Source organism: Harpia harpyja, chromosome 3 (assembly GCF_026419915.1).
Source record: "Harpia harpyja isolate bHarHar1 chromosome 3, bHarHar1 primary haplotype, whole genome shotgun sequence".
Classification (NCBI taxonomy): domain Eukaryota; kingdom Metazoa; phylum Chordata; class Aves; order Accipitriformes; family Accipitridae; genus Harpia; species Harpia harpyja.
This window is the reverse complement of record NC_068942.1, coordinates 22,361,175-22,388,475: the sequence shown is the minus strand read 5'-3', so window position 1 is coordinate 22,388,475 and position 27,301 is coordinate 22,361,175. Positions and strand designations below refer to the sequence as shown.

The 27,301-nt window shown below is 38.7% G+C and overlaps 1 protein-coding gene across 9 annotated transcripts in view; it reads right to left on the bottom strand.

Moving 5' to 3' along the window:
- UBE3D (ubiquitin protein ligase E3D) overlaps window positions 1-27,301 on the bottom strand; it is a 104,678-nt gene that overhangs the window by 61,551 nt on the left and 15,826 nt on the right. For 5 of the 9 annotated variants that reach the window (XR_008234346.1, XR_008234350.1, XR_008234347.1 and 2 more), the window contains exons 6-8: window positions 25,675-25,744; window positions 24,694-24,802; window positions 19,215-19,384 (exon numbers count right to left, since the gene is read on the bottom strand). Coding sequence is in view for 4 of the 9 variants with exons in the window: in XM_052781637.1 (XP_052637597.1) it covers window positions 19,215-19,384; window positions 24,694-24,802; window positions 25,675-25,744 (349 nt within the window). In the remaining 5 variants the exon portion in view is untranslated. Of the gene's footprint in view, window positions 1-4,148; window positions 13,427-15,200; window positions 18,088-19,079; window positions 19,158-19,214; window positions 19,385-24,693; window positions 24,803-25,674; window positions 25,745-27,301 lie in introns of those variants that run through there. The other 4 variants (XR_008234349.1, XR_008234348.1, XM_052781638.1 and 1 more) reach the window with 4 other exon arrangements.

The window sequence follows — 27,301 nt, the reverse complement described above, 5'->3', positions numbered from 1 at the left end:
CTGCTATGCAATTTCAAAAGCATTGATTTTAAGTTGCAAACCTATCACGCATAAAATATTTTCATTCCACTGCAAAACAGCACCAACTGTACAGTCTCTGCAGAAGACAAAACAGAATTTCAGCTGCAAGAATCACTGAAATAAAGCTTAAACATCAGAGGGAAGGATTAGCAGGTGTTCCTCTATTCTGCAACCTTTAAGTTGAAGACTTATAATATCCAAAATGAAAGTATGAAAAGCTAAATCAAGTGACAATGTCTAAAGCAGACTTAGCATTCAATGGGACACACAGATGTGTGGGACCATGAACACTTGCAAATGTACTAAACTTAAAATTCATGACAGTACTCAAACCATGCACAGATGGTCAGTGAGTATAACTAAGACATTATCATCTTTATTTAGCTTCAGCACCAGGTAAGCAAAAATAGGCTGATCATAGAATGAAGAGGAAAAGGAATGTTAATTTTGTGGGAACTGACCTTGGATATAAAATCACAAGCCTGCCAGGTACTTCCCAGGATATGTCCTACCAGCAAAACCACAGTGCACAGAGGTATAGCAGCAGTAGCTATATCCACAGAGCCAACCCATAACAGTAACTGCCTATGGGGAGAGAAATTCTTTCTTCATTCATCTGCAAGATCAAGAGTTTGTGGAAAAAGCTGAAGCTGTAAAAGCAGAAAACTGCAGCAGATTTCCATCAGTTACAATGAAGTTCTGCTTTAGAGCATCTCACTGAGGAATACAAGCTCATGGAGAAAACAGCTCCTGCTGGGCTTGTGATGCTCAAACATATATAGACATAATAGGAAGAAAACATGGCAGACAGAACTCAACATATTCACAATGTATTTCCTTGAAACTACTTTTTAAAATTCCCTACGTCATTTTTGCCTAGTTGGGTGCAAGAGCAGAAGTCATGTATTAATTTAGAAGTTCTACAAAACCAAGAAAAGCACAGGAGCTTAGCTCTTGCTGGGCATTGCCTGAAGTCTGCTGCGACTGCTCTTGAACGCCCACACTATGCAGAATTGCTGGCGCAGCTCCAAAGTACAATGTAATTGCAGACTTCTCAGCAGCAAAGCAACTTGGTCCCACTAAAAGAAGCAGCAAATTACTCTCGTAAAAACTGCATGGCCAATGCTTTAGAATGTGCTTCTTCACTTTAATGGTTGCGTTAAGGCTTTAAACTGCAGTTTTTGAACATCTTACTGCATCCCAGGTGGAAAGAATTCAAATAATTTGTCTGAAAACAATAAAGATCAGATTACTGTAGCCAGATCACTGCTGATAATTCACCATAGTGGAGCATGGCACTGCTGATGGTCATCAGCATCTAGACTAGCAACACTTCTGCTATGACTCTAGACTGCAGTTTTCTTGGATATGCCTACAGCTCAGAATGCAGGGATAGCTTTGCCTGCTCCTTAAAGTACTTTTCTTCACCTTTAGCACCTCTTGATTCCTTCCTGGATACATCTTACTCTAAATTAGAACAGATGGCTCATAATTTCCTTAATGTATGGCAATAACTGTAGACTGTTGTGCTTGGGATGGATGCAGAGGATACAGAGCAGCGTGCTATTGACCTATTGCTAAAAGCCTGACTGGTGCCATCTTACTTACAGGGAATAACAAATGTGAGCAGCAGCACCACTGACCTAAAAAGTCTCCCTTCCCAGCATGTATCAACCAAGCACTCAAATTCTGAGGTTACATCTTTTTTTTTTTTTTTTTTTTTGACCCTTCCAACACTTCAGGTATGTAGAAAAATAAGGGCCACTGCCCTGGCAAATGGGAGTAAGCCTCCTCTAATAACTCTCGTTTCCTGAAGGGTAGAAGTACACAGCAGGGCTGTAGAAGAACAAAGTACTATGTAAAAGTTCCTTCATGGCAACTGCTGACATCAATATGGTTACCCTACAGTAATGCAAAGTAATTCCAGACAGCTCATCCTTGAAAGATTCATGTAATTTTAAGGAAGCATTTCCATCTGCTAATGGGACTAGTGACATCTCGTGGACTGGTGGCCTTCCTCAGCAGACTCTTTTTGTAACTGTTGTTTTAAACCTATAGTTTTCTCTTATCAGGGCACTAACAAGGATGCTGTCCTCTATACAGCCACCTGTTTTACAGAAATTGTGGGAAAGGCATCATTCAGACCCTTTATCTCCAAAATTGTCCAATGTGATTAAAAGCCAGGGGCAGGAGAAGGAGGGTGGGGGTAACTTGCAAGGCAGACAGAAAATACTGTCACACACACTTCATTTCCCCGGAAAAATAAAACATATTTGCCTCAGTGTATTTTTTCCAGAAGCCAACCTCAAGAACTTACAGAATCTTATCAAAGGACAACTCTGCTGGTTACCTCTATTCACCCTCACCCTCTAGTGATGCACTGTAAATGCCGGAGGCCTCCTCCTACTTGTGTGCACAGTAGCCAGCATCTCCTGTCTGCAGCCGACCTTCCCACCTGGAGGCTGAGACAACAGGCTGTCTCTCAGCCCCTCCAGGCATCATGACACTAGGCAGAAGCCCCAAAGAAAACACAAAATGTCTCTGCTCTCTCCTGGGCTACACTTCCACCAAACTCTCATACAGGAATGATTTTCAGACTCCTTCCTCCCTCCTTTCCCTCCCATGGGTTGGAAACTCTGATCAAAATATAGGAGGAAGACTCAGGACGAAGACATATTTACCAATATTGGCATGTCTTGAACGCCCAGATGCTATCAATAGCACTACTCTCCTGAGATACCTTTACAACTCTTCATGAAACTATAACCTTAATTTAAAAATCATCAAAATGAGATGTTATATTGCAGAACATGAAACACATGGTGTCAAGTATCCTATCACAAATAGAAAGGCCCTTTACCTCAACAGAAAGTTTCCCTATGTACAAATGCTATGTTCAGTACCTGAGAATTATTTTTCAGCATGTAAAACGTGAAAGGTTGATAAACAGGCAATCACAAAGCCCAAATCCATCATTCAAAACAAGATCAAATACAAGGCAGATCAAATACAAAAGTTAAATTTTTGAACTAGTTCAGTACGAAAGGTTCCAAAAACCTCATGAGCCATCTGCCCAGACTCATTGTGGGTCAGATGCTGAAGAAACAGAAGACCCATCTCATTTGAAATGGGATTTAATTCACTTCAGTTCACCCAATCAACTCTCAGACGAGCAAATTCTTCAAAGAGCAAATACATAAAAAAAATTTAAAGCTGGAGATAGTAAAGATAACTTAGCTTTTAAAGAGGAATAGAACTTCTCATAATGAAAATAGGGCAGTGAAGCAAGCTGCACCACCTTAGTAAGGAATTTTATAACTATTTTAAAAGAAACTAGTATACAATGTCCAAGATTTAAAGACAACAACTATACTTACCATTCTCAACCTCTTATAATAATTCTAAGCAACACAAATGCAAGTTCAAAAATTATTTTAAGTTATTTCAGCTCCTAGTTTCAACTGTGATTGACTTGTTTTCCAGTTTTAGCTGTTTGAAGTCCTCCTTTGCTCACCGAGACATTACTGAAGTCAGTCCAAAAACACCTGGTTCACTTGCCCAAAACAGCTACCAGATGATTTCCAAATTGGTAAACCTGATTAAAATACCTACAGAGTAGCAGCAACTGTGTCATGTGCGCCCAGTGTCAATACCCATTATTGACAAACTCTCAAATGTCTCAGATGCTGTGGAAAAGACCCCAACAATTCAAGAGATGAAAGATAATGGTTAGGGGCTTTGTCAGATTTAAAGATTATTTTACCAGCTTTGCATCCAAAACAGCAGAATTTTGTATCCAGACTAAATCATTCTGCCTTAAGCAACGTGAACATAATGACATTCCAAGACAATGTTCCCATTACTTATTGAAACAAAACCTAAATATTATCTGGGGCATGGGAGAGATTACATATTCCTGTTCTATCTACACAGTGTAAAAATACATACACATGCTGCTTAAAGGTCAGCACCTGTAGCTTAATCAATAATCTAGAACACCTATGCATCTGCATTCTTTCGTACAATATTCAGTGTCACCGCTTGTAAAAATGGTAATACCAGCCCCAGCTACATTCAGGCTTGCATTTTTTATTCAATGCTTTTTTGGGATTGTGCAGCCCACTTACCTGTAGACTGCCCTGTATGGACTGCCAGTCAATGCAAATTCTTTCAGAAGAACCTCACTGAACAGCTTTTCAGAGCTAGTTATCAGAAAGCTGTGATGAATGGGGAGCTTTGCAAAGAAGAGGAAGTGTATTTTCCCAGTCACAGTTCCAAATGAGGTTTCTGGCACTGGCAAAATAAAACGCACCTTTACTAGAGTAACTTATACCATTAAGGCATTACAGCAAATAGGCAGTGTTACAGATTTTTCTTGTGGTGTGGGAATTTAAGTCTGAGGACAGAATACCCTAAACAATAGGATCTGGACGTGCCTGCAGAAGTGGTGAACTCGGTTTCATGAGGTTGCAACATCATTGTGTCTGATGCTTAAATTGTGCCTCCGAATAATCTACAGAATGGAAATCATGCATTAACTCTGAAATGCTGGCAGAGGAGCACTCTTACAGATTTGGTAAAAGGAAGTCAGAAGCAAAGCTTACTTCAAAACAGCAAACACTGAAAATGAAAATGGCAGAAACTTACCCAAAGGAAGACTGAATGAAATAGTGTAGGTATTTATCAATGTATAATTCTCACAAAAGGAGGAATGGATAATTTCTTGAGACACGAAGAATGCGTTTAAGTTTCTGGATACACAGATTGCTCACATTTACAAAAGGAGTGAAAATGTCTAAAGCAACTCTGTTGCTTTGAAAGTATGTGACAAAACTTTCTACCAACCACACTATGGCCTCTTGTAAAATATTTTTTCTAAAAATATTAGGTTCAATTTTTATAATTTAATTAAATGGTCTAATTTTACATCACATTTTTCATTTCCAAGCCCTTAGAAACACTTTCATTTCCTAATTACTGAAAGAAAACAAGAGGGAGTTGAACATAAAGTATCTTATGAAATACATTCCATTTAATTCTCCTTCTAGAGCTTCCTAGGAGAAGGCAGTAAGGGGATGCTAAACTGAGGTCCCAACAGAGGTATACATGAGTAAAAATTACCTCACAGAGAAAGAATAGAGATTTGGGTGCTGAAGAATGAGGTTGAGAAATCAGATTAATTGTACAGGAGAATTAATCCTCCTGCTAGGGAATGAGACAGATCTTTTTCATCTTCTGTTTTTTTCTGCATTGTCGCAAGTAGTTTCCTTCTAACAATGATAAAAGTTTTCCACTGTTGGTTCCTAGTATAGTGAAATGGCCTTAAAATTCAAGAGGTGCTGTCGCTCCATTTTTCTTTTTATATTAGTGGTTAATAGTAACTTTGGCTTTGCGGTAAAGGGATACAGAGGAAAGATCCTTCATACTTCTCTCCATGATTTCAGTGCTATGTTTATCAAATTCTCTTCATTTTTAAAGTACACTGGACTGTCTGAAGAGCAGCTCTGCTCTGCAGGCTAAACATAGAAAAGTTTTTGTCTTTAATAAGGGCTTAGATAAATAATCTCAAATCCCAGTGGGCCTTGTTAAAGCAACATCATAAATTTTTTACACTTCCTTATGAGTCTGGAAAAAAAAGTTGTCTACCTATCAGTCTGAGCTCATGCTGACTAATATGGCCTTAGGGAAGGGACTGCTGAAATTCATGCGTCTAGCCATTAGAAATGGATTTATAGATGCAATTATGATAAATCAGCATAGGTTTATTAAGTAATGATTAATTTTTTTAAAAAATTAGTATTTACGGCTGAAAATAGAAGACATGCAGAACAAGCGCTTAAACACTGTAAAGCTGTTGTGACCTGTTGGTTCTGTGCACTGTGAGCACACCGGGAGGTATTCGCATCACTCAGTTTTAGGTACTCAGTGACCTGATTGATGAGCAGGGATGAGTTAGCTGATGAAGACACTAGTCCCAGCTGTTGACCCTGCCTGGACATCCAAACTGCTCATCACTCATTTCCTAAACTGTCACAGTTCACAGTGCAGTGTCTTTAAGCAATCCAAAATTGGCAACAATTTACCTTCAACCATATGCTCTAAACGCCAGCAGTTAAGGACTTGACTGTCAAGTGGCTCAGACGTCTGTGCTGCCAAAGCAGGGTGAACAGTTGGTACGGTCACCTCAGCTAAGACCGTAACTGAAAAGCAGGGTTGGCTTAAGTGAGACAATCTAAGTTCCTCAGCTAGGCAGTGCAGGGAGAGCAGCAGAGAGGTGGTGTGCCCCATCGGCAGGCAAACCCAGTAACCAGTGTGGTATCCCCTGGCCTTGTTAGTAGTGGTCACACCACAGTCCCCAGTAAAGGCTCTAACCACAAACCATGGCATCAGGCACTATGTAGAAAAAATGGCCCATAACCACAGAGCTCATGGCTGATCTATCGCTTATTAAGGCAGAGCTGCCTGTTTAAACTTCTAGGCAAATGATGTGAACTGTACTCATGTTAGACGCCAGTATCTTCCCAGCAGGTCTCTCCGACTGCCTACGTCCCACTGCTCCTCACCAGCGCTGTCAGATCAACCAGCAGCCTTAACACCGGCACTTAGTACCAGAGGGATGGTGTCTTTCACACCCTGTCCTAACAGCACTGAAATAAGTGTGCATTCGGGGACCTAGACTAGCAACAAATAGTAACACTTATTTCCTCAGCATAATCAACCAGGCAAGCGGCAAAGAAAAATTTTAAAAAAAAGATCAAATTAAATCGAAGTTGAATGAACCGATGGTCTGTATGATCAGTGATGGCACAGAGCTGCTCTTGCCCTGTACCTAAAGCTGTAGGTTCCCTGGCCACAGCATAAAGCACTTCCCTGGATGTTCCCATGCAGGTTATTCCTACCAGCTGTGCCACATGAAGATTTGCATATTCTCCATAAACCTTAATTCCCTTTTTAAGACCTATTATACCAAGCAGGAGGCCATTTCAGAAGTTGAAATGGATTTTCAGAACAATATAAAGATGAAAATGTTTTCTGGCCTCTAATTTTTAAACCTTTGGGTAAAACTAAATCACTTCCACAGTGCTGTTCATATTCCATATAGAAGTATTCACAAATACCAGGCACTCCAGAACATTATGCCTGAATCCGAAGGGAGAAGTTATCCTGCTGTACAAATAAAAGCTGTAATTACTGTTCACAAAAAGCTCTCAGCTTGCTGCTTTAAAGTTTTGGGGTTTTTTTCTGATGTACTGACTTCAGAAGAGAAGGAAATTCAGTATTTCATGATGTAATTACATGAACCTGCAGCAAAGTAAGGAACACCACAAATCACAGAATTGGTTGATCCTGCGAATTCCCTGACAGCAAAATCTATTATTTCCACTCATTCACTCCAAACCATTGCCAAACAAAAGCCTAATTACTAAAGTTAGAACTTCACATATGCCGTATTTTCCCTTTCCCACTGAAACCGTAATTTTCCTGGAACAGTTTATTTTTATCATCATCTTCCTTCTTCACCAATACGATTGTGGCAAAATTTGTACAGATGCTTACTCTATGCAGGTATGACACAATACTGACATTAAAATATCGGGTGTGGCTACAAGTCAAATTTAACAAGCCATTAAATCCTAAATAAATAAAACCAGCAGTCAAGAACACAGCTTCCATTCCTAAAAATAACCTTAAGGTTAATTCAAAAACATGAACTGGCATAACATTTTTTACATAGGTCACAAATGCCCAAACTACCTGATTTTACTACATCCCAGAGTCCCCTTCGAAAGCTCACAGCAGACTAATTGCCAATCTGGAAAGATCAACTTTCCACTAGCCCCTTTTCCCTGTCCTCAGCCAGTATGTGTCCTCACATGTCTGGCAGGTTTCCTCTGTGCTTGGAAATACTCTTCCATAAATAACTCCTCCATCCTTCAGAAAACTGTCCTTAGTTTTAACACCTCCTCTCCTCAGAGCTAATTCCCACGTTTTCCCTTTCAACTATTCTGAAGCTTTTCCCTTCTGTTATGGCAGAGATTTAACAGTGTCTGTATAATCCATGCTTATGTTGACGGAGCCCTCCGCAGCACTTATACAGCTGTCCAGAGTCCTCCTGTCCTGCTGCAGACACGAAGCAGACCTGGAGGAATCACACTGGCCATCAGCTACCCTTCTGAGATAGTACTGGGGGGCTGCATTGCACACATACACACACCTTGACACAGTCAGATCAGTGAATGCAGATCATTTTGGCTCTTTAATTTAGTTTTATGAGCTTGCTTAAAATTTTAGGGATCAAGAAACAGGGAAACCTAGCCTCAGCTTAGAAGCAGGAAGAACAGGATGGGGAGGTATACAGCCTGGCAGCTGAGTTTGGACATGAGCAAGAGCAGAAGAAGAAAAAAGGGAGGGAGAGGGGATTTAGATGGAAGATTAAACCTAGGTTTAGCCAAGTTAAGTCAATGCTGATGCAGGAGTTGATGTTACAGACAGACTAAAACGCAGCTTTGGTGAAAGGAATTAAAGTAGGCATGGAAAGACTGAGTCACAGACACCAGCTCAGTGAGAAGAGAAGCCTGTGAGTAATGACCTCATTCAAAGAGGAGATGCAATAGCTGAAAGTAAGACAGCTGCAGATAAAGTACTATAAATCCTTTGCAAATAAAGTTAATTAGAATGGACTTCAGATGTAGGAGAACACACCATAGGTAAAGAAATAATGCCACACTTAGTAATTACTAAATTGTTGCATAGCAGCCCAATCAAGACCGTGCTACCAGTGTGGCTCTCCACGGACATGCAAACTTGTCACTCTGAAGAGCTTCCAGAGAGCAAAAGAGATGGTGAAGGTGAACTTGAAAGTCTTTTGGCAGGTCATTGACAGAGTGGGAAACTGAACTAGAAGGCATCTCTCCCAGCCAAAAAGCTCATCTCCCTGCAGGAAGAGGCAGTGTGTCAAAGCATTTCTTTTTGCAATTTTATCATGCTTCATCTCAAAAGCAACTCTGTTTCTTGACAATAATATTCCTACTAGAAGGCTCTGCAGGAACCTCACTGCTCTGATATTAGAAAGCTTCCAACCTCCAGTCTAAACTTTTTCATAATCAACTACATCTGTATGTTCTCTCCAATTTCTGCTGAAGGCAATCAATGAACATTACAGTTATCTGGTACAGTATCTACACTATGTTCTTGAAGCAATTTGCTGAGTTAGACTTGCATCAGACATAGTTGGCAATGCAAGAAACTCACCTGGACAACTGTGTTAAATTCAGTGGTCCTACATGTAAAGGAGAGCTGCAGAGGTGCTAAAAGCATCTGCAGAATTGCTATGTTGGGGGGCAAAAACCAGCTTCTCAGTAACTGATTTCTTCTTGTGGTAGCCAGTGAGAGTTTCATCAGTTTCAGGAAAAAAAAATACAGTTTTCAATAAAATCTCTCAACTCAGACAAGAGTTTGTATTTCTTAATCATCATGACATGCTTGAAAAATTAGAGGCCTTAATAATATTAATGACATGCAGCCATTTCTGTTTGAAACACAACAGCTGAACAGCAGTTTGCAGCAATAATACGCAAACAGTTGAAAACAGGAAGTAAAGAATATTGACGGGCAAATTTTTAAGGTGTGACTACAACCAGTAAAGCTCACATTTGGTAGCGATATTAGATTCAAAATGCACTATATCATTAAATATCTGATGGCTCTTCTTAGAGCCCCTTTAAGTCCCTTTTTCAGATGATGATTCTTCGCATTACCAGCATTAATTCCAGCTGGTCAAAACTATGCTGGATTTCCATCCCCCCCAGCATTAAAAAATATGCCCCAACTTCTGGAGGAAGTTTAAAATCTGGAAAAAAATTTAGTGTAAAAAATACTTAGAAACGCTTTAGCAGTGTTCTCTGTAGGCCATACAATTGTTTCCATCACAAGATATCAACTGTGGACAAAAATGAGGAAACACATTATATTGCTCAACCGCATTGCTCCATAAGAGACACAGGACAGTTGGGAAGCCAGTCAATAAGGAAAAATAAGTACATATGAAAGTGCAACTACCTCAACAACATTTCCATACTAAAATAAAACAGTTTTAGACGATTCAGAAAAATCAATGTCTATAGGGAAAAGAAAAATTGTGCTTAGTTTAAAACGCAATTTCTAACCAGTTCTGCTACTAATATTATGCAGCTGCCCATCAGCACCAGCTGAAAAGCCCCAGCTGCAGCATTGGAGACACAGCCATCCAGTTGACACACATGCCTGCAGTCATTTCGCTGAAGAACCATCTTCCAACAAGACACTGTACAATTTTGCTTTCTCCAGGAAAGACAGCAAAATCACAGCCCACAGGAGCACTCCAGTGATTTTTGTATTCCTGCCTCCGGGACTATGGAGAGCTCCGTAACATCAGAATCCAGTCAGTGTCACTGTCAAGTGAGGAAAAATTTGAAGGCTTAACAGGAATTATGGTAATGTGTACACTCTGGGAAGTACATAAACCAAATTTAATACTTTTTAAAACATACACAGAATGAAAATGGGCATGATCAATCCAACAGCTCACTTCTGAGTAGATCTAATAGTCCTGCCTTTGGCAATGATTTGACTGAAATTCTAAAACTCTGTAGCAATTTTATTCCCTGGAACAACACCTTCCACCTTTCCAGTCAGATCTTCTCCTCTTCTTCCTCAAACATTCATATCCACATAGGTATCACTTATTATGCCTATTAGTTATACAAATTATTTCATTTATAGTTTAAGGCCAGTATTCAGAGGAGCCAGCATAAGAATTTCTTGTTCTGTTTTGATGCTACAGCATTCAAAATAAGCAACCAACAGCAATATCCTATTGTTGCCACACACAAATGGAAATATCCTGCACAACTTCACAAATTAGCCTTCCTTGGTCTCAAGTCATACACTCCCAATTTGCTTTAGCCTTACTGATTTAAAGAGTATTGCAAGTAAAATTAGCAGCCTAAATAATTTTGTTAATCTAAGTATTGTTTACACAGCCTGTCATAGAGAAATACAATAGAAACAACAAATGCTAATTAATTTAAAACAGCCCAAGATCCCAGAATTCAGTAAATCAAGTGTTGCAGTTTAAGCAGTTCTTGTCAGCAATCTGTCCAACAGGCTTTTATAAGTTTTATTTTTTCACTCTTGGCTCATTATAGGATTCCTGCCTGCTCAAATGGATCCTGTCATTTAAAAGGCATTGTAGGAGTTCAGTACTTACAGTTCCCAAGTGAACCCAACAGTCTTCCTATGTCTATGGGAAACAGACTGTAAGCCTCTAAGTGGAAAGCTGCTATAGTCTGACATATGATTATAAAATTACCCTCAACAGGTCATCACTATTGCATTTAGGCTATCTGGCTTTTAAAAAAGCAGTGTTACAAGGAAAGCAAAATGAATATCATAGAGATGTCCTATAGTCTTATAGTAAGACTTGAATACATGTGACATTGCTCTCCCTCCAGCAAACTGGCCAGTAATCTAACTCCTAAATGTAATCAGCAAGAACACCGCATGCTGTAACCTCAGTGTAAAGTTTAGGATCCCCATGTCCATTTTGCCAGTACGGATGCAGAACTGTTGTTCGCTAAACTCCCAATCCTAGATCTAGAGGCAACGCACTGAAACTAGCAGATCAGTTTAGAAGAGGTTAAGAGTACTACACAGCAGTAGTGAATTTCTGGAACAAGAGATTGGTGGAGGCAGACAGCACCAGTAAGGTCAAAAAGTGTTTATTCAAATAGATGTTCAAAAGATGCATGAACAGTATAGGAAATAGGCAGGTCTGTACCCTCTAACATCCTTAATACAACTACGGAGCTGAGCAGTACAAGGAAGTGCTGAGGCTTGCATGCTACTCTAAGGAACACCTCCGGATACTGGAGGGAGGGCTAGATGGTACGCTGTTTTGGCACAGCATGGCATTTCTTACATTCTTATCATCCTATAAAAGTGGAATTAACTACCTGGAAATGCAGTTGTTTCAGACTATACATTTTAAATTAGTTTCAGATAGTCTTGCTGCTTTTAATTCACATTTTTTTCCCATCCAACTTGACATTTTTCTCATTGCCAATCCTGAGATTCCCAAAAGAGCTGAGCTACAGCAATATGAACCAGAGAGACATGAGAACTACCAAAATTGTGCTTACCTGATTTACAGTGTTTCATAAATAAATGTGAAGAATAATATGGAATATTATATAGCCTGAATTGTATTTTTTGTTCTACCATATTACAGAATCACAAATCCTGATTCAAAAGCACATTAAATGTGATAGGAAATCTTAATAGTATATTTATCCATTTTATCTGCTCAGTCAGCTCTTTTAAGGCAATCTACCCCACCTGTGGCATCAGTTCTCTTAACCTGATACTATGAAAGAATTCAAGAAGGGAACAGAAAAAAAAAACCCAAACCCTATCTGAAACTAAACAGATCCTTCATGCTATTTACAATCACACCCACTGATTTAATCATTCCAGATATAGCACAAGAAGTTTATTATACTACAGAAATCACCTTGAAGAGCACAGAACAGTGAAACACCGGTCAGTCCTTGGTCAGTCAACTCTTGGCCTGTGTGCTCCCATGTGTTTTCTACAGACAAGAGTTACTGAAACACTAGGAAAAGGCATTCTATTTCAGACATACAAAAATCAGTGAAATAGGACACAGTTTGGTGCTTTTATGAGAGGTGAATTACTCTAGTCATATACAGAATGAAAGCCATTCTTGGGACAAATAAACAACATTCTGGAATACATCTGTAACAGCTTCATAAACAGCTCACTATACATGGACTGTAATAAAAGCATTGGGACTCAAAAATGCCAGGTTTTCAGCCACAAACTCAATTTTCTAGCTTATTCTGTCCCTCTAAAGCTAATAAAATGAACAACTTCTGGAAGTCATTTTTCAACTCTCAAATGATAAGCAGCAAATTCTTACATAGGAGAAGGCTTCTGCAAAAGCTGTAAACCATTCAGAGAGACTAGCTGCATATGAGAAATAAAAAGCTATCAATGACTTTTTGACAAAGCTTTGCCTAGCACACTACTATAAAGGGAAAAGTGTAATTTTCCTCTAACTCTACCTTCACATACATTTTCTGAGATCAAGTTATGGTTGAACTGCCATGTAACCGTATTTTCAATTTTCTTCACACATTTTTACAACTCTCACTTCAGCAATATTTACCATTATCACTCCCAGCAGTCAAGGTTGTTTGCATAAGGTGTTGTTTGCCAAGAACCTGTTACTTGCAAGGAAGACCTCTTCTATCTGTGCAGCAGATTTGTAGGTGGAGGAAAGGAGTCTTGCTGAGAGAAAAGTGGAGGGAACTGACATAATCACATATACATCATCCATAAATATCTAAGTAAGAATGGAGCAGAAAACGCATGAGGCATCCTTCTCTAATGGGAGTCAACTACACTCATAACATATTTTTTCATAGGTCACAAGAAATGACAGCACATAATTTCAACTAATTTGTTGTAGAAGGATTGCTCCACAGGGTTCCACAAGGGCTGGAAGCCTAACTATAGACAGACCTACCCAGAACTCATGCTATCACATGTAAGATACACCTAAGAGTTTCTAAAGATGTTTAACAGCCGAAGGAGTAAGATACAAATCAATACAACACTTAAAGGCTACCCTCAGGAAGATCAGAGGAACAGGGCTCTGCAAGGAGAAGTGCCAACAGCTACACTATAAATAGCATGTCTGGATATACCTAACCATGCTTTAACTTCATGATGCCTTAAAAGCTACAGAACGTTCTTAAGCAACGCAGTCTAACATACAGAGAATACCCAGAGCACAACTATTAATAATTCATTGCCAAAACAAAGGTATATATAGAGAGGCTCCATATGATGTGTTCCTAGTTTGGTCCTATTCCATATCTCAGTCGCTGTCCTGGAGACTGGAACAAGAGAGATGCTTCTTTCATTCACAGATGACATGAAGCTGGGAAGGGCCATCAGTACGCCACATGGTGGAAATCAAAATGGCCACAGCCAACAGGGAAAAAGGTTGTGAACAAAATTAGGATGAAATTTGGCAGAGGACAACTACACAAAAACAGAGAGGAAGGCTGCTTAACAGACTGCAATCTACTGGAAAGGATCTGATGGTCAGCACAGATCAACAAATTGAACACGAATCAGCATGTTGTCGATAAAAAGGCAGATGCCACACAAGGGGTAATCACTGTCGCGTCCCAAAGTTGGAGTGACTCAGGTTCGTGGATTTCCTTTGTCAGAATTAAGGTGAAACGACACCAGGGGAGTTCAAACAACAATCAACATTTATTCAACCTAGCTAACTTTGTCCAAGTACACGTGAACCTATCAATATGAACCTTGCAACATGTCATTAAGCCGCTGTTTGAGAAGAGGAGGGAAGTATAGAAAAATGAAATGGAAAAAGGAACATGAAACTGTGTCAGAAGGAGAGCCCTCCCGTTGAGTCACGAGGTTCAGAGCAGACCCCCTTGCTTTCTGGACTCCTTTTCAAAGAGGAGCTCAGGGGCGGCTAGATCCACTCCTAGCCTCAGACTTGGTCAACAGTTTATGTTTAAAAGGATGAGGTGTAGGGACTGTGGGAAAGAGAGAAGGAAAAGAGGGAGAGAGAGAATGAGAAAGAAAGAAAGAAAGAGAGAAGAGAAGGGTTTCACCAGTCCTGGGTCCAGCGTTGGTCCAGCCAACGTAGAGATCCAGTTCCGGAGGGCACGCCCTGAGGACTCGTTCTCTCTTCTTTTAAAGTGTGTTAGTTGATGATCTCGACATGCGCGGTTCCCACACCTGGGGTTCACTGGAATCGGTCAGTGAGCTTTGGGGGGGGTTCATTGTGGAGTTGCCTCTCTTTTCCTGCTGGCATGACCGCTTAAGATAGAAGCACAGTCCCAACTTCTGTGGGGCCTTCTTCCTCCAGGAAGGCATAAATTGTGTTCCTTCTCCTGGTCACTTAAGATAAGGAATTGGGGCTTTGGAGAAGTGCGTTCCCACCCTCCGTGGGGCCCTCTCCTCTGGCCACATTGTCCTGTTCACGAAACTCCAGCATTTTTACAGAGGCCGTTTTCTCCAGCAAAGCTCTTTAACAGATGTTTGAGACATTGAATTTGTCAGACCCTCACAATCACTTTCTCGGCAACGTTCAGCCTAACTGAGAACACAGTTTTGTTACAGCAGGCTTTGGGATCAGCCACCCCCAAACAGCTATCGCTCCAAATGGGTTAATTATCATTGCGGCTGGTTTCATTCAGCAGCCAGTAATGAACCATGAACATTTATCCTACTCCAATGTTTGTTTCCTTTGCATTGTTAACATCTAGAGTAATACTGAATGGAAGGTACAGTGACAGATATGCCAGTGATTTACCGGAGGAAAGAGAGTTCTGTTGCTCACTGAAGCACGGTGTTGTTCACAGGACATAATTCCTAGTTTAAGGGGAAAAAACCACTTCCATATCTTAGGAAGAGAAATAAGCATTATGTTAATTATGAAGAATTGCAAAACTGCACTCTGAATAAAGAAGGAATAAAATGAGTTTTGGAGCGAGACTGTAAATTCCTCCTGATATCCTAGAAGTCTTGAAAAGAAAGATCACGTATAAAAGCTACTACGCTCCCCCCAAGAGACATATTCAAGTGCATCCCAAGGAATCTGGACCTAAGGGTTACTTCAAAAAGGGGGTGCCTGAATGTGAATTATTAGGCAATCCCAGTTAGGCTCTCTCTAGCAGAGGCAGCTTGCCAGGGGAGAATTTCATAAAGCCCGAGACCTCAACTGCTACCATGGAACCATGTATTTATCTCCAAGTAAGTAGCTTTATGCTTGTGTAAGTAGACTAAGTACAGATTTTCTTTCATTTTTCACCCAGGTTTAACAAAAGTGTGATTATGTTATTATATTTAGAAAATACAAATAAATGCTTTTATTTCTAGCTTACGTTAATCTGTCTTAACCTATGGCCCAGCTACCCAGCACAGACTCCGCAGTATCCACAGGTAAGAAAGGTGCTTCCCCTCCCATCGCACGATCAGATTCTGGCACTGCAGGAATTGGACAGGACCCAAGAGTACCCAGTGACTCGCGACAACTGAAGAGGCTCTCTGACATGCAACAGAATATTAGAGTGCACGCTTATCCCTTGCAACTGTTGGGGTCTAGGTCACAAGCAGACCTCCTGCTGACTGCTTCCTACACAGGAGTTATCCTTGCTTACTCCCCACTCACGGGGAGCAGACCATGGGCGCTAAAACCTCTGCATTATTTCAAAGGCAGGTGTGTGTGCAGAAACAAGCAAGGTAAGTATTACAATTATTATCGGAATGTGGGTGTCTAAAACATTTGGAACTTGCACTATTCAAGAAATCGGACACTTTGTTCAGAATTCTTGAAATAATATTTGAGATCTAGATGCAAACACATTGCATTAAATAAGTTGTACTTGCTTTGATATTTTTGCTTCTGCTATGTTTACATTCCTGTTCAACACAAAAAACCTTCAGTCTTATTGCACAGGTCCAGGCAGTACTTCAAGCCAGCTGATAAATGAGTTAGTGGAAACAGATTGAAGTGCTAACATCCTTTTTAGCGTTCTTTACTAGAAATATAAAAATGGGAAAACAATACTAAACCAATAGTTACTTTGGTTTCTGAACCTTAAAAAGAACCCCCTCTTCTTTCTCTTCTGTTGTTGCATTTTTCCAGGGACTGGACAGGGAAGATGTCAATTACTGTCAGAGGAGAATTAAAACCTCAGTTGTGCCTTCTGCTCACTACAAAATCCCAAAGATAAATACAAAGCAATCTTCAGAAACAAGTGATTTGTAACAAGTCTGTCTGGTGAAACGAAAGAACCGAATATAATGTCACAGTAAAATTCTGCTGCTGAGAACTCCATTCAAGAAAAGCATTTGTGAATACTAGGTAAGTGACTAAGTAGATATGACTTTTATCTCAATAACATGTCAAAGTAACTGAACATGTGTTAAGGTAATTAAATCTTCTCAGTGATAAAGAACTGAAACTTGAAAAGCAAAAGTAAGTTACACTTCCCTAAGACTTGAGTGGTAAATGAAGTATCTTTAATTTTAGAGCAGGTAGTGATTCTGGCAATATCTCCCATTCTAAGAATAAGCAGTTTAAATGACAATACTTTAAGATCTATTCTGGATCACTAAATAACTTCTAGATCACAGAGGTTCTCCAATGCCAACTTCTGAAGCTACTAAATTAATAAAGGTAATTTTTTCTCTTACATGAATAACATTAATAATGTAGTATGACCTTTTCTCTAAATATTAGAATTTTGCATTCCTTCCCTATGTCAGAGTTTATTTCAGCTATTCAATATTGGATCTGTTTGAAAAATAAAAAGGATACACTTTGCAACATTCAGGATAAACACTGTGATGAATCACACATTCTTGTAAGGTGTATATTTCTGCTACAAAAATATTTAAATTCATATGCACATGTTTTCTTGTCTGTGTGAGACAACATTTTTGTTGTACTTTTATGAGGTCTTGGGCTATAAATTAGTTATGTACTGACTGAGTCTGGACGGAATGTCTTCTAAATTTTAAATACATCCATACCTCTTTAATTTGTCATCTAGTTTCCAAAAGTTTAAAGGAAAAACAACAAAACCAAACCACTATTTAAGTGTGACCTATACAAAACCAATGTATTCTCTTCTATTACTGCAGAAACGAAGGCAGAAAATTGTGCTAAAATCATACTCCCTCACCTGCAAACACTGGAGCCGTTGCTTAATCAATATTCTCTTATTTTTGGTCTCCAACAGATAAAGGCTTTAATATGTTAGGCAGTGTATTTTTTTCATAATGTAGACTTCAAAGCTTGCCAAAATCAAATGTTTCCTTTATGAGGGCTCCAGTAGTCTTCAAAACATCCAAGAAACACATTTGTATGGCATTGTACTCAATGACCTTCCTCGCCTCTTCTCCTTCCCCTTCTCTCAGGGCCCCATTTCTTTTTGAAATAATGCCACTACTGGGCTGAAAGCAAGTTAAACATGGAGAGGCTAATTAGATAACTCAATAAACTTCTGAAACGTATCTAGAAAGGACTTTCCTTTTGAGGATATGCTATATGCTGAGAGTATGCTATATTGATACAGCATTATTCATATTATTCTGCTAGGCTACATGCACAAGTATCTTTTAACAGGGACACTGTTAGATGCATTGTCTGTCTATACAGAGATGATCATTACGCTAATTTATTGTGACCCACCAGACAACACCTGTAGTACTGAAGATAACTTGGCTTAAACAGACAAATTCCAGTCCTGTGAACAGCTCTTTGTCTTGCAAAACAAAGCATACTTTTAAGGCAAAAAAAGGTAAAGACTGAAGCTGTAACAGGCAGGTATCATTTGCTAAACCAGTAACTACCCACCTCTACCCTGTTGGTTTCAGCTGTACCAAAGAGGTCCAAATTCTTTACTGTGGGAGTGCAGAGAGGGTTACTCCCATAAATAACTTGACAGATGAGATCAGATTTTCGCACAAAACACAGAAATTGAAGGCAAAGAGGGAGATCTGGCTAAACTTATGCATCATTCAAGAATCAGCCCGTGCTCCTTATCTCCCTCAATTTTTCCTCCTCCCTGAATTAGATCACTTGGAGCTATGGCTGCAGAGCAGCATGTTCTGAGACCGTATGGACAGAACTCACTGACCCTCCATCAGATTCCCGGGACCACCATACTTCCAGCTTCTGCCAACAGAGCTGGAAAAATGACCAGGCTCTAAAAGTGCAGTGAGTTAACACAGGGGAAAAAATGCATAAACATAAAAGTGCATTACTCTATTTGTATCATATACCTAAGTTATCTACATGTGCCCCTAGAAACAACATAACTCTTCGGTCTACATTTTAATATTATGGTGCAAAAATTTAACAACCAGATTCTCTCCGGCTGTAACAGAAACCAAATACTATTCCTCTGGCATTTTGCTTACAAAAATAAAAAATAAAATTTTTTTAATTGTATGCAGTTTCAAAGAGATACATCTCTGAGATTAATGGACTGTCCAAAGAACCTCGAAGAAATATTGCTGCCCTGAAATGCAAAACAAATCAAAGATCAGAACCTGAGATCAGAAAAGGCTATACTTACTCCTTATTCCTGCTTTTAATGCACGGCTGGTAAAGGACTTTGACAGCATTCCAGGTCCCCACTGGTCCAGAGCTAGGCATGAAAATATCTCCAAACAGTGTAAAAACACTGTGGGAGGAGGAACTTCCTAAAGACTCCACCAGCAATGTGTCAGAATTTAAAAGCCATATCTATAAATGAAGAAATAATTTATTTTACTGTACATTACATCAGTTTCAATTTGTTCCTTTACTCTGATCCTAAATCAGCTGATACTAAAGCCACATTCTTACAAAGTTTCTAACAAAGTGTTAACAGACGGAAATTGACATTTTATTATTCAGCACAGTCTGCACAGCCTCTAGTGGAGAAAAACGGGTTAATGCAATAAACCGATGCCTGATTTATCACAGTCACTCTTAAGATCATTATTTCTGTGAAGCTGCCTCTTTTTGTGGCTGCAGCACATTCCCTTTGACAGTAACAAAAGAAACAGTCCCAAGTCATCTGTTTCAGTACCAAATGGATTATTTCTCTAATTTCATAGTTTTTTAGGAATTAGTCGAGCATATGGTGTTGAACAACTGAGGGCTAAACACAGGGAACTGAAAGACTGCCCACGGGAAGTGCCAAAAATTAAGGATTTTTAGAAACAGTGTGATAGTTATGACTGGATGGAGCTAAGACATGAAAGGAAAAAGACAATAGTTAATGTGGTCTAAAAGGAAGGCTGGGATTGATTTACAAACAGCTGTAACAGAACCTTACTTGGAAAATAAATCTTTATCAAATTTGATAATGGGACTGGCGTTCTTCAGCACTACTTGCTCACAGCAATTCATGGGATATTTACGAGGGAGAGTTTTAAGAAATCTGAACTTTTTGCATTACATTATGGATCTTATTTAATCTCTGTGTGATTGTGCATCAGTGTTCCAACTTGGATTCAGGGCTTTCCAGCTAAGCACTGTACAAAAAAGCCAGGCTTTGCCTTTATTCACAGCCTGCAACAGTGAAGTGATCCAAGTTACCAATGGAAATCAATTTTTACAAGACCTGAGCCTGTATGAAATGTTGATATATGAAATATTTATCATAGAAAAACAGGATTTATGTAGTGCTGCTCACTAGAGAGTAATCTTCTGCTTCTCATGACCTAATCAGCTTCAAGTAAAACAAGTTACATGATGTTAGGTAGCAGACATATGATATCCCCTGTGGAGGGAGAAAGCCACCGTTAACAGGACACATAGTATATGCCGTAATTGAATATGACAGTCACAATTTATCAGAGCCCAATGCTCGGAACATTACAACGGAAGCTTCATAAAGGAAGAATGAGATATATTGATAAAGATGTCTTGGGAGGGGATGGGAGGAGGAGAATCACTTTAGCATATGCACATAAATGATGACAAGCAACAGCACTTGGCTTAGCAAGTGGCTGTTCATCAGTTTTGCTCTGGTAACTCACGGTACACATTCATAGCCTAAACTGCAAAATATACTTCATTAGCTAGGACCATTACACACAGAGCTTTAAGCCAAGTGTTGAAGAGGTGTTGGAGAAAATGGGGAAAAAAGAGAAGTGTCCTATATACACAGGCCACTGCCAACACGCCTAGCCTTAACTAAACAGAGTTCCTTCCTTTTGAAATTATTAACACTTCCCTGTGAAGGAGCCTCCTGTGATGCTTTTCAGAAGGGGAATATCCTTCAAACTAGTCTAGGGAATGGTGCAGCAATAGCTGTCTGCTCCTTTCAGAATCCTTCTGCAACTTGCTTTAGAGAAAGCAACCAAACCATTTCATTTGCAACATGGTCCATCTGAAAAGTACTTCCTTCTACTACCACTGTTGATATGTGGCATCTGACAATAAAGTTCTACCACTTGTTCAGAGTATGTCTTTGTCTCAACAGCAGTGCAACAGATCTGTATTAATAATTTAGCACACAATACAGAAAAAGCAAATGAATCTTTGTGGGTGGAAGGACATTCGCCCATGAGAAAATCAACTTCTGAACTACATTTGCTTCTTTAGGCAGTAACTTCCTTCTTTTCCTCATGCATGAATTATTTTTTGATCTTGCTTTTGGTCTTAATGAATACTCACTCACCAAGACTTGGTGTATTGACTCAAAGCAGTTTATACATGCTATTTCCAGCTAACATAGCTTCAAATTTTGATCTATGCTTTCAACTATGTTACTCACAATGTACAATCTTTCCTTCCTCTCTACCACTTTGTACTGCAAAGCCTGCACAACCAAATGCTTTTCATATTAACTCCAGTAAGAAAAGAACCTTTACAGAAAGATAAATATATAAAGTTTAGAATCCATTCATAGTGCAGATTGATGACCTTTTCTGAAATGACAGCATCAGGAGAAAGTGGTTTTTTGTTGGTGTTTTTTTTTGTTTTGTTTCATTTTGTTTTTTAAATCACCTTGTCAATAAGCTTCAAAGGTTTTCTTAGGAGAAAAGCTGCAACAAATCTCAGTTATACTTCATGGGACTTGATCCAAACAGGTGAAATACTACGATTTACATTCTGTGATCAGTTTCCTAAAATCTCAACCTGTGTCTCCAGCATCAATTTGTGGACAATTAGGCATCAATTCAAACTGAACATGGCTAAAAAAAGCTGTTGTTCTTCCTTGCCAGTTCATTCTTAGTTATTGCAGACATTACCATTACTTTTGTCATCACATAGGTCAGTAATGCAAACATCTTTCATTACAGCTTCTTTGTCCTCACATTCAGACTGTTCACATAAAGATGTGGTTTTCTCACACTTCACAACGAATAGAGCTCTCTAAGAGAGCTGGGTAGCTAAGTCTCAACAAGGTACTCATTATCTCACATCTTGATCACTGCAACGTTCCCCTCTCCTACCTTGACAAATGCAAACTTGTTCTGCTCATGGCCTCCAAGACATGGTCCAAGAATCAGTATCTGATTGACAGGTCTCTCCCATTTTGTTACATATTATTTTCTTGGGATATTTTCCCACTCCCTCTCCACTCACTCCTGAAACACAAGCTGCCTCACTTTCAAAGCACTTTACAGCCTAATCCCACTCCAAAAAGCCAATCCCACTCATTCAGTACTGAAAGACTGGAGTTAGTATTCAAACACTCCAAACTCTACCACACACCCTTTGATTATCACAGTTGTATCTTTTTGGGTTTTATCAGGTTGATCCCATCCATGGGATGAATTCCCTCTATCTAGCCACAAAACTACTTATTCACCTCTTTCAAACCTATCCTTTTTTATAGTACACAAAAAAATGACATCTATTAAGAAGCTGCTATGCTGACCAATGATGTACCATTTTGCTTGTGTTCTCCTGTCTCACTATCCATTTCCTGTCCTCATCTTATTCTTAGCTTGTAAATCATGCAACTTCAAGGTAGGGAACCCTTCAACAGTGGAGCAAAAAGCAGAGGCAAGTGATTCATCTTTTAGAGAATGTGAAGAGGGCAGAGATACAGTTAGGACAAGTAAGGAAATCTGTATATGTCACTTTTTTTTTTCCTGAGACAAAGAGACTTTTATTTATTGTTATCCTTTAAAAAACCCAAACATAAGTAGTATATAGCTTTCAGGAACTTGGTTATCACCAACTTAAACAAGAGAAACTCATATTATGATATCCACAAATAACATAACTGGTAATGTTAAGTGATACATGCAGAGAAAATAAGGAAAATGAGTATACGTGGTATTTGTGGTTTAAAAAAAAAATTAAAAAGACTTGTGTGAGACCTTAATTATCACATACATAGCCTAAGCTGTGTGCATTCACATACGTAAGCACAAATACTGTGAATGAGAATCTTTGGCTCATTGTCAAAACAAACAAGTGGGACAGCTGGTCCATGATGCATCAGTTATGAGACCACTTGTCTAACTTGGCTGTGTACTCACAGCCTCAAGCACCTACATTTTCTACCGTTTAGCTGTTTGCAATCATTAATATAAACAGTGCTTACATTACACTTGTGTCCACAATGCCTATGAGTCCTAAGACTTAACCCATGGCTCCAGAATACCTGCTGGTGTCTATACAGTACCTAGAACCTCACCCTGGACATGAGTAAGGGCTTTCTGATGTTAAACACACACATAAAAAAATACTAATAACTCACTAATAAAAAGGAAGGGATGCCAATCAGAAGCCAGCACCTATGCTAATTCAGCCTGCTCCTCTAATTGATACATTGGCAAAAATGCAACTCAGAGCTAAGAGTAATGGCAATCTGCTAAATGAGGTGATTTTTCTGTTAGAAAATAACCAGTTCATTCTATATAAGCTACTAGACTTAAGCATCAGAATATTATAGAATCATAGAATCATTTCGGTTGGAAAAGACCTTCAAGATCATCGAGTCCAACCATTAACCATGCCCCCTAAACCATGCCCTGGAGTACCCTGTCCACTCGCTTTTTGAATACCTCCATTAGGTAACTTGGAAACACATAAGCTACAAGGAAAAATATCACAACAATTTTTAATGACTCAATTAGATTATACATAGTGACAACTATGGGTCTGCTCATGAGACCTTATTTTATGATCACAGAAGTATTTCTCAGTGGTTGCATAAATGTTACCTTGGCACTAAAATTTATTTAAAAGCAACAGATATACACTTACCTTAGAATCTGGATGTTCGGAAATTATAGAACTTGGACAATGTATATATAAAACATTTAACTAGATTGCCTACATCAACAAAGTGCATCTATAAAGTTTATCCAGGGCAGGAATCTACAATCATGTATTTCTTTATCTTTGTGTCTATGAATTACTCGTACAAAACTACAAAATTACAAATTCTGTGCCTATATTTAGTTCATGAATAAAAGAAAACATCCCTGGTTATACCAAGTGTCTAGTATTAAGATAATTCCAGACCCAAATTCCTACCCATCTTAAAAGTTTGAGGAATTTAGCTGTCACTATTTAAATATCAAGCTTAACCAAGTTTAACAGCATTAGAACATTAAGTATAATAGGCAATTTTATTTTTGTTTGCACTTCACTTTGCAATGCAATGTACTGACTACATTAGTAGTCTCTGCTGACTTAAGACAGTATTTGTGAAAGATGCTATACAATTTTATGAACTTCTGGTGATTAAAGATAAGAAGCACTGGAGCAAGATGAGAGACATATTACAAAGTCAAAACTTAAGCTTTCCATATTTTCTGAATACAAACCAGTGTTATTTCTGTGCTACTTGTGGTGCATATGTAGTACTTTTATTACTATATTAATAGAGGAAATCTCTATATGTACACCTACTTAGATTAAAAAACGGGGAAATTTCTTACTTGACCAGAACTCTTCAGAACTACTTCAAGAATTTGGACTTGTTCATTTTCTTTAAACATACAATCATGAACAGCATAAATAATACATTTTAGGAGCTGGAATTCATAAGTTAAACTTTTTCAGCAAGATAAAGATTAAAAAAAAAAACAACTTACCAGAATATAGATTTTTCCATTATCCCCTTTTACAGTGAATCTAAACGTGGTTTTAGCAGAGGACAATTCCACAAGACACTGAGCAACCATGCTCTGTAGAAACTGAGACCTGTTGAAGAATTAACCACATGTTATGTTTTCATAACAACTACATGGGCTAAGTCATTCATATTGATGCAGTACAGGTATATGAGTATCTCCATACTGTCAATTCCACTACATCTTACAATCACTTTTCATTGAGAGATGGGGCTTCTTTATCTTTCTCTCCCTCAAAACCAGAGGACTTTCTATTTCCTGCAACAGGAATTTTTTAATAGATCAGCAGTCTAAATTGCTTCACATCCTTTATTTTGACCAACACCAAAAGTCAAATGTTGAATAAAAGCTTTTCCCTATTATATTTTACATGTATGAACACAAAGTTCAGAAAGATGCACATATTTCAAATACAATTCACAAAAAGAACGAACAGTGACTAATGCATAGTACATGATACAAGATAGCTAGATCAAGTTCTGTTTCATCTTAGTCTTAACTTCAAACTGAATTACTTGAAAATTCAAAAATCTCACCTCCAAATAAACATTTCAAGCTTTACTTAATTTAACTTTACATAATGTAACCTTCCACTTCCATAATTAGTCACCAGACATCATGCAAACATAGTTCAAAATAACTAAGTATTGTATTTTGGCTTATCACCTGAATAGTGAGACACTGCAACAAATTATACACAATCTCTCTCCTGCATCACACACAAACACACACAAAGACAAGCAAACAAAATTGTACGAGTGAATTCAGATTACATTAACTTTACAATGCTTAATTCTGTGATGATTACATAAAATTTGATAATACTTTGTTATTATATGTAATCATTCAAGAAACTAAAATATTAGTGCATTTCTAGCATCCTTTCTAAAACATAAATCTGAGCAAATTATCTGATTTTGTTTTTTAATTTTTATTTGTTACCTTGGTGTTGGGCTGAAACTTCCTTCAGATGGTTGAATAATCACTTCGGTGACATAATATTTAATGGTATCTAAAATGGACAAAAACATTTTTCAAGTACAACAGAACAACCGACTTGTTAAGAGTAGACTGTAAGTCACCATATCACTATAGAATCATAGAATCATAGAATCATTTCAGTTGGAAAAGACCTTCAAGATCATCGAGTCCAACCATTAACCAGCCCCCTAAACCATGCCCTGGACTACCCTATATACTCATTAAACTTTTGTTCAGCACTCAATTAAGAGGTGCAGCAGGTGGTCAAATTCTGCTTTGGGTTGTGGGAGGAGAAGCAACCAATAACAGAAAACATACCCTGCCAGAAGAAAACTGCTCTGAGCTAATTACATGATCAGCAATTTGTCATTCACATTGATCCTTGTTTAACGCTGGGAACAATCAACTTGAAACAAAGCAAGCAAGAGCTCAAGCCAAACCTGAAAGATGAATTGAAAGAACTTTCCTAAAGCACTGAGATCAGCATAGCTTACATAAGTATTTTAGTACCCTCTGCTGCTCAGTAATGCTGCAGTGAATCACAAGAGACAGGTTTAATAACAGCACACACAGGGGAATAATTTTCTTCTTGCTCAAAGAGCAGAATAGAACTTCTTTCCAAAGATCGCACTAACTCAACACTAATACTGCATACATTCCGAGTTTCAATGTAACTGTTCCCCAAGAGCTCCACTAAGACAGCCCTTAACACTAAATAGAAGTGTTTGAGTACAGAATTTAGTCCCCATCAATAAAGTCAGGTCAAAGATGATCATATTGAAACTCTGGGTCTATGCTACAAACACAGCCTAACCAGAGGGCCAGCAAAACAGGTTAATTGTATAGAGTAATAAATTAATTCCACTAAGCCTTAGCATGTGAACAACAGTAAAGATTCATCAGTTCCATAAATTTTAAGGGTGGAAGAGATTGTCTCATCTGATCTCGGTCCACACACACTGTTAAAACTGGCTGAAAGCAAGCATTTCAGGAAGACAATCTGTTTTAAAGATTCCAAAGGCTTGGTAATCCCACCCCTTCTCCAGATAAGTACTACACTTTTTAAATTATCCTCACTGTTAGGAAATTATATTTTACCTCTAAATTTAAATTTAGTCTGTTTCACGCTGTGCCTAGTCCTCAGAAACAGGAGGAAAAGAAGCCAGTTCAGTCACTCCAGCTCCCCAGCTGTTATCCTGAGTAAGGAATTGGTGCTACTGCTGCAAGGGCACTGGGAATTAAGGAGATGTTTACTTGCAGAAAGATAGAAGGTGGGATTTCCGAAGAAAAAATCATATGAGTACGTGGGGATAGAGCTGGGGGAAGGAATAGCCGACGGGAATTTCAAAGCCAAATCTGGCCTCCACAGCTACACTACTCTAATCCAGCTTTATCTTCAAGGCACTGATATCTGCTCATGAGGAAGCACCAAAGCATGACAGTCAAGTCTGTCTGCTCTCTAGTCTCTTTCACAGAGATGGCTCTGTCTAGACTTATACCATACATCTCTGGTTAGTTTTTTTGTCTGTTCTTTGAACTCTACATAAATTTCCTACAGTACTGAAGAAACATGGTCAAAACAATGGAC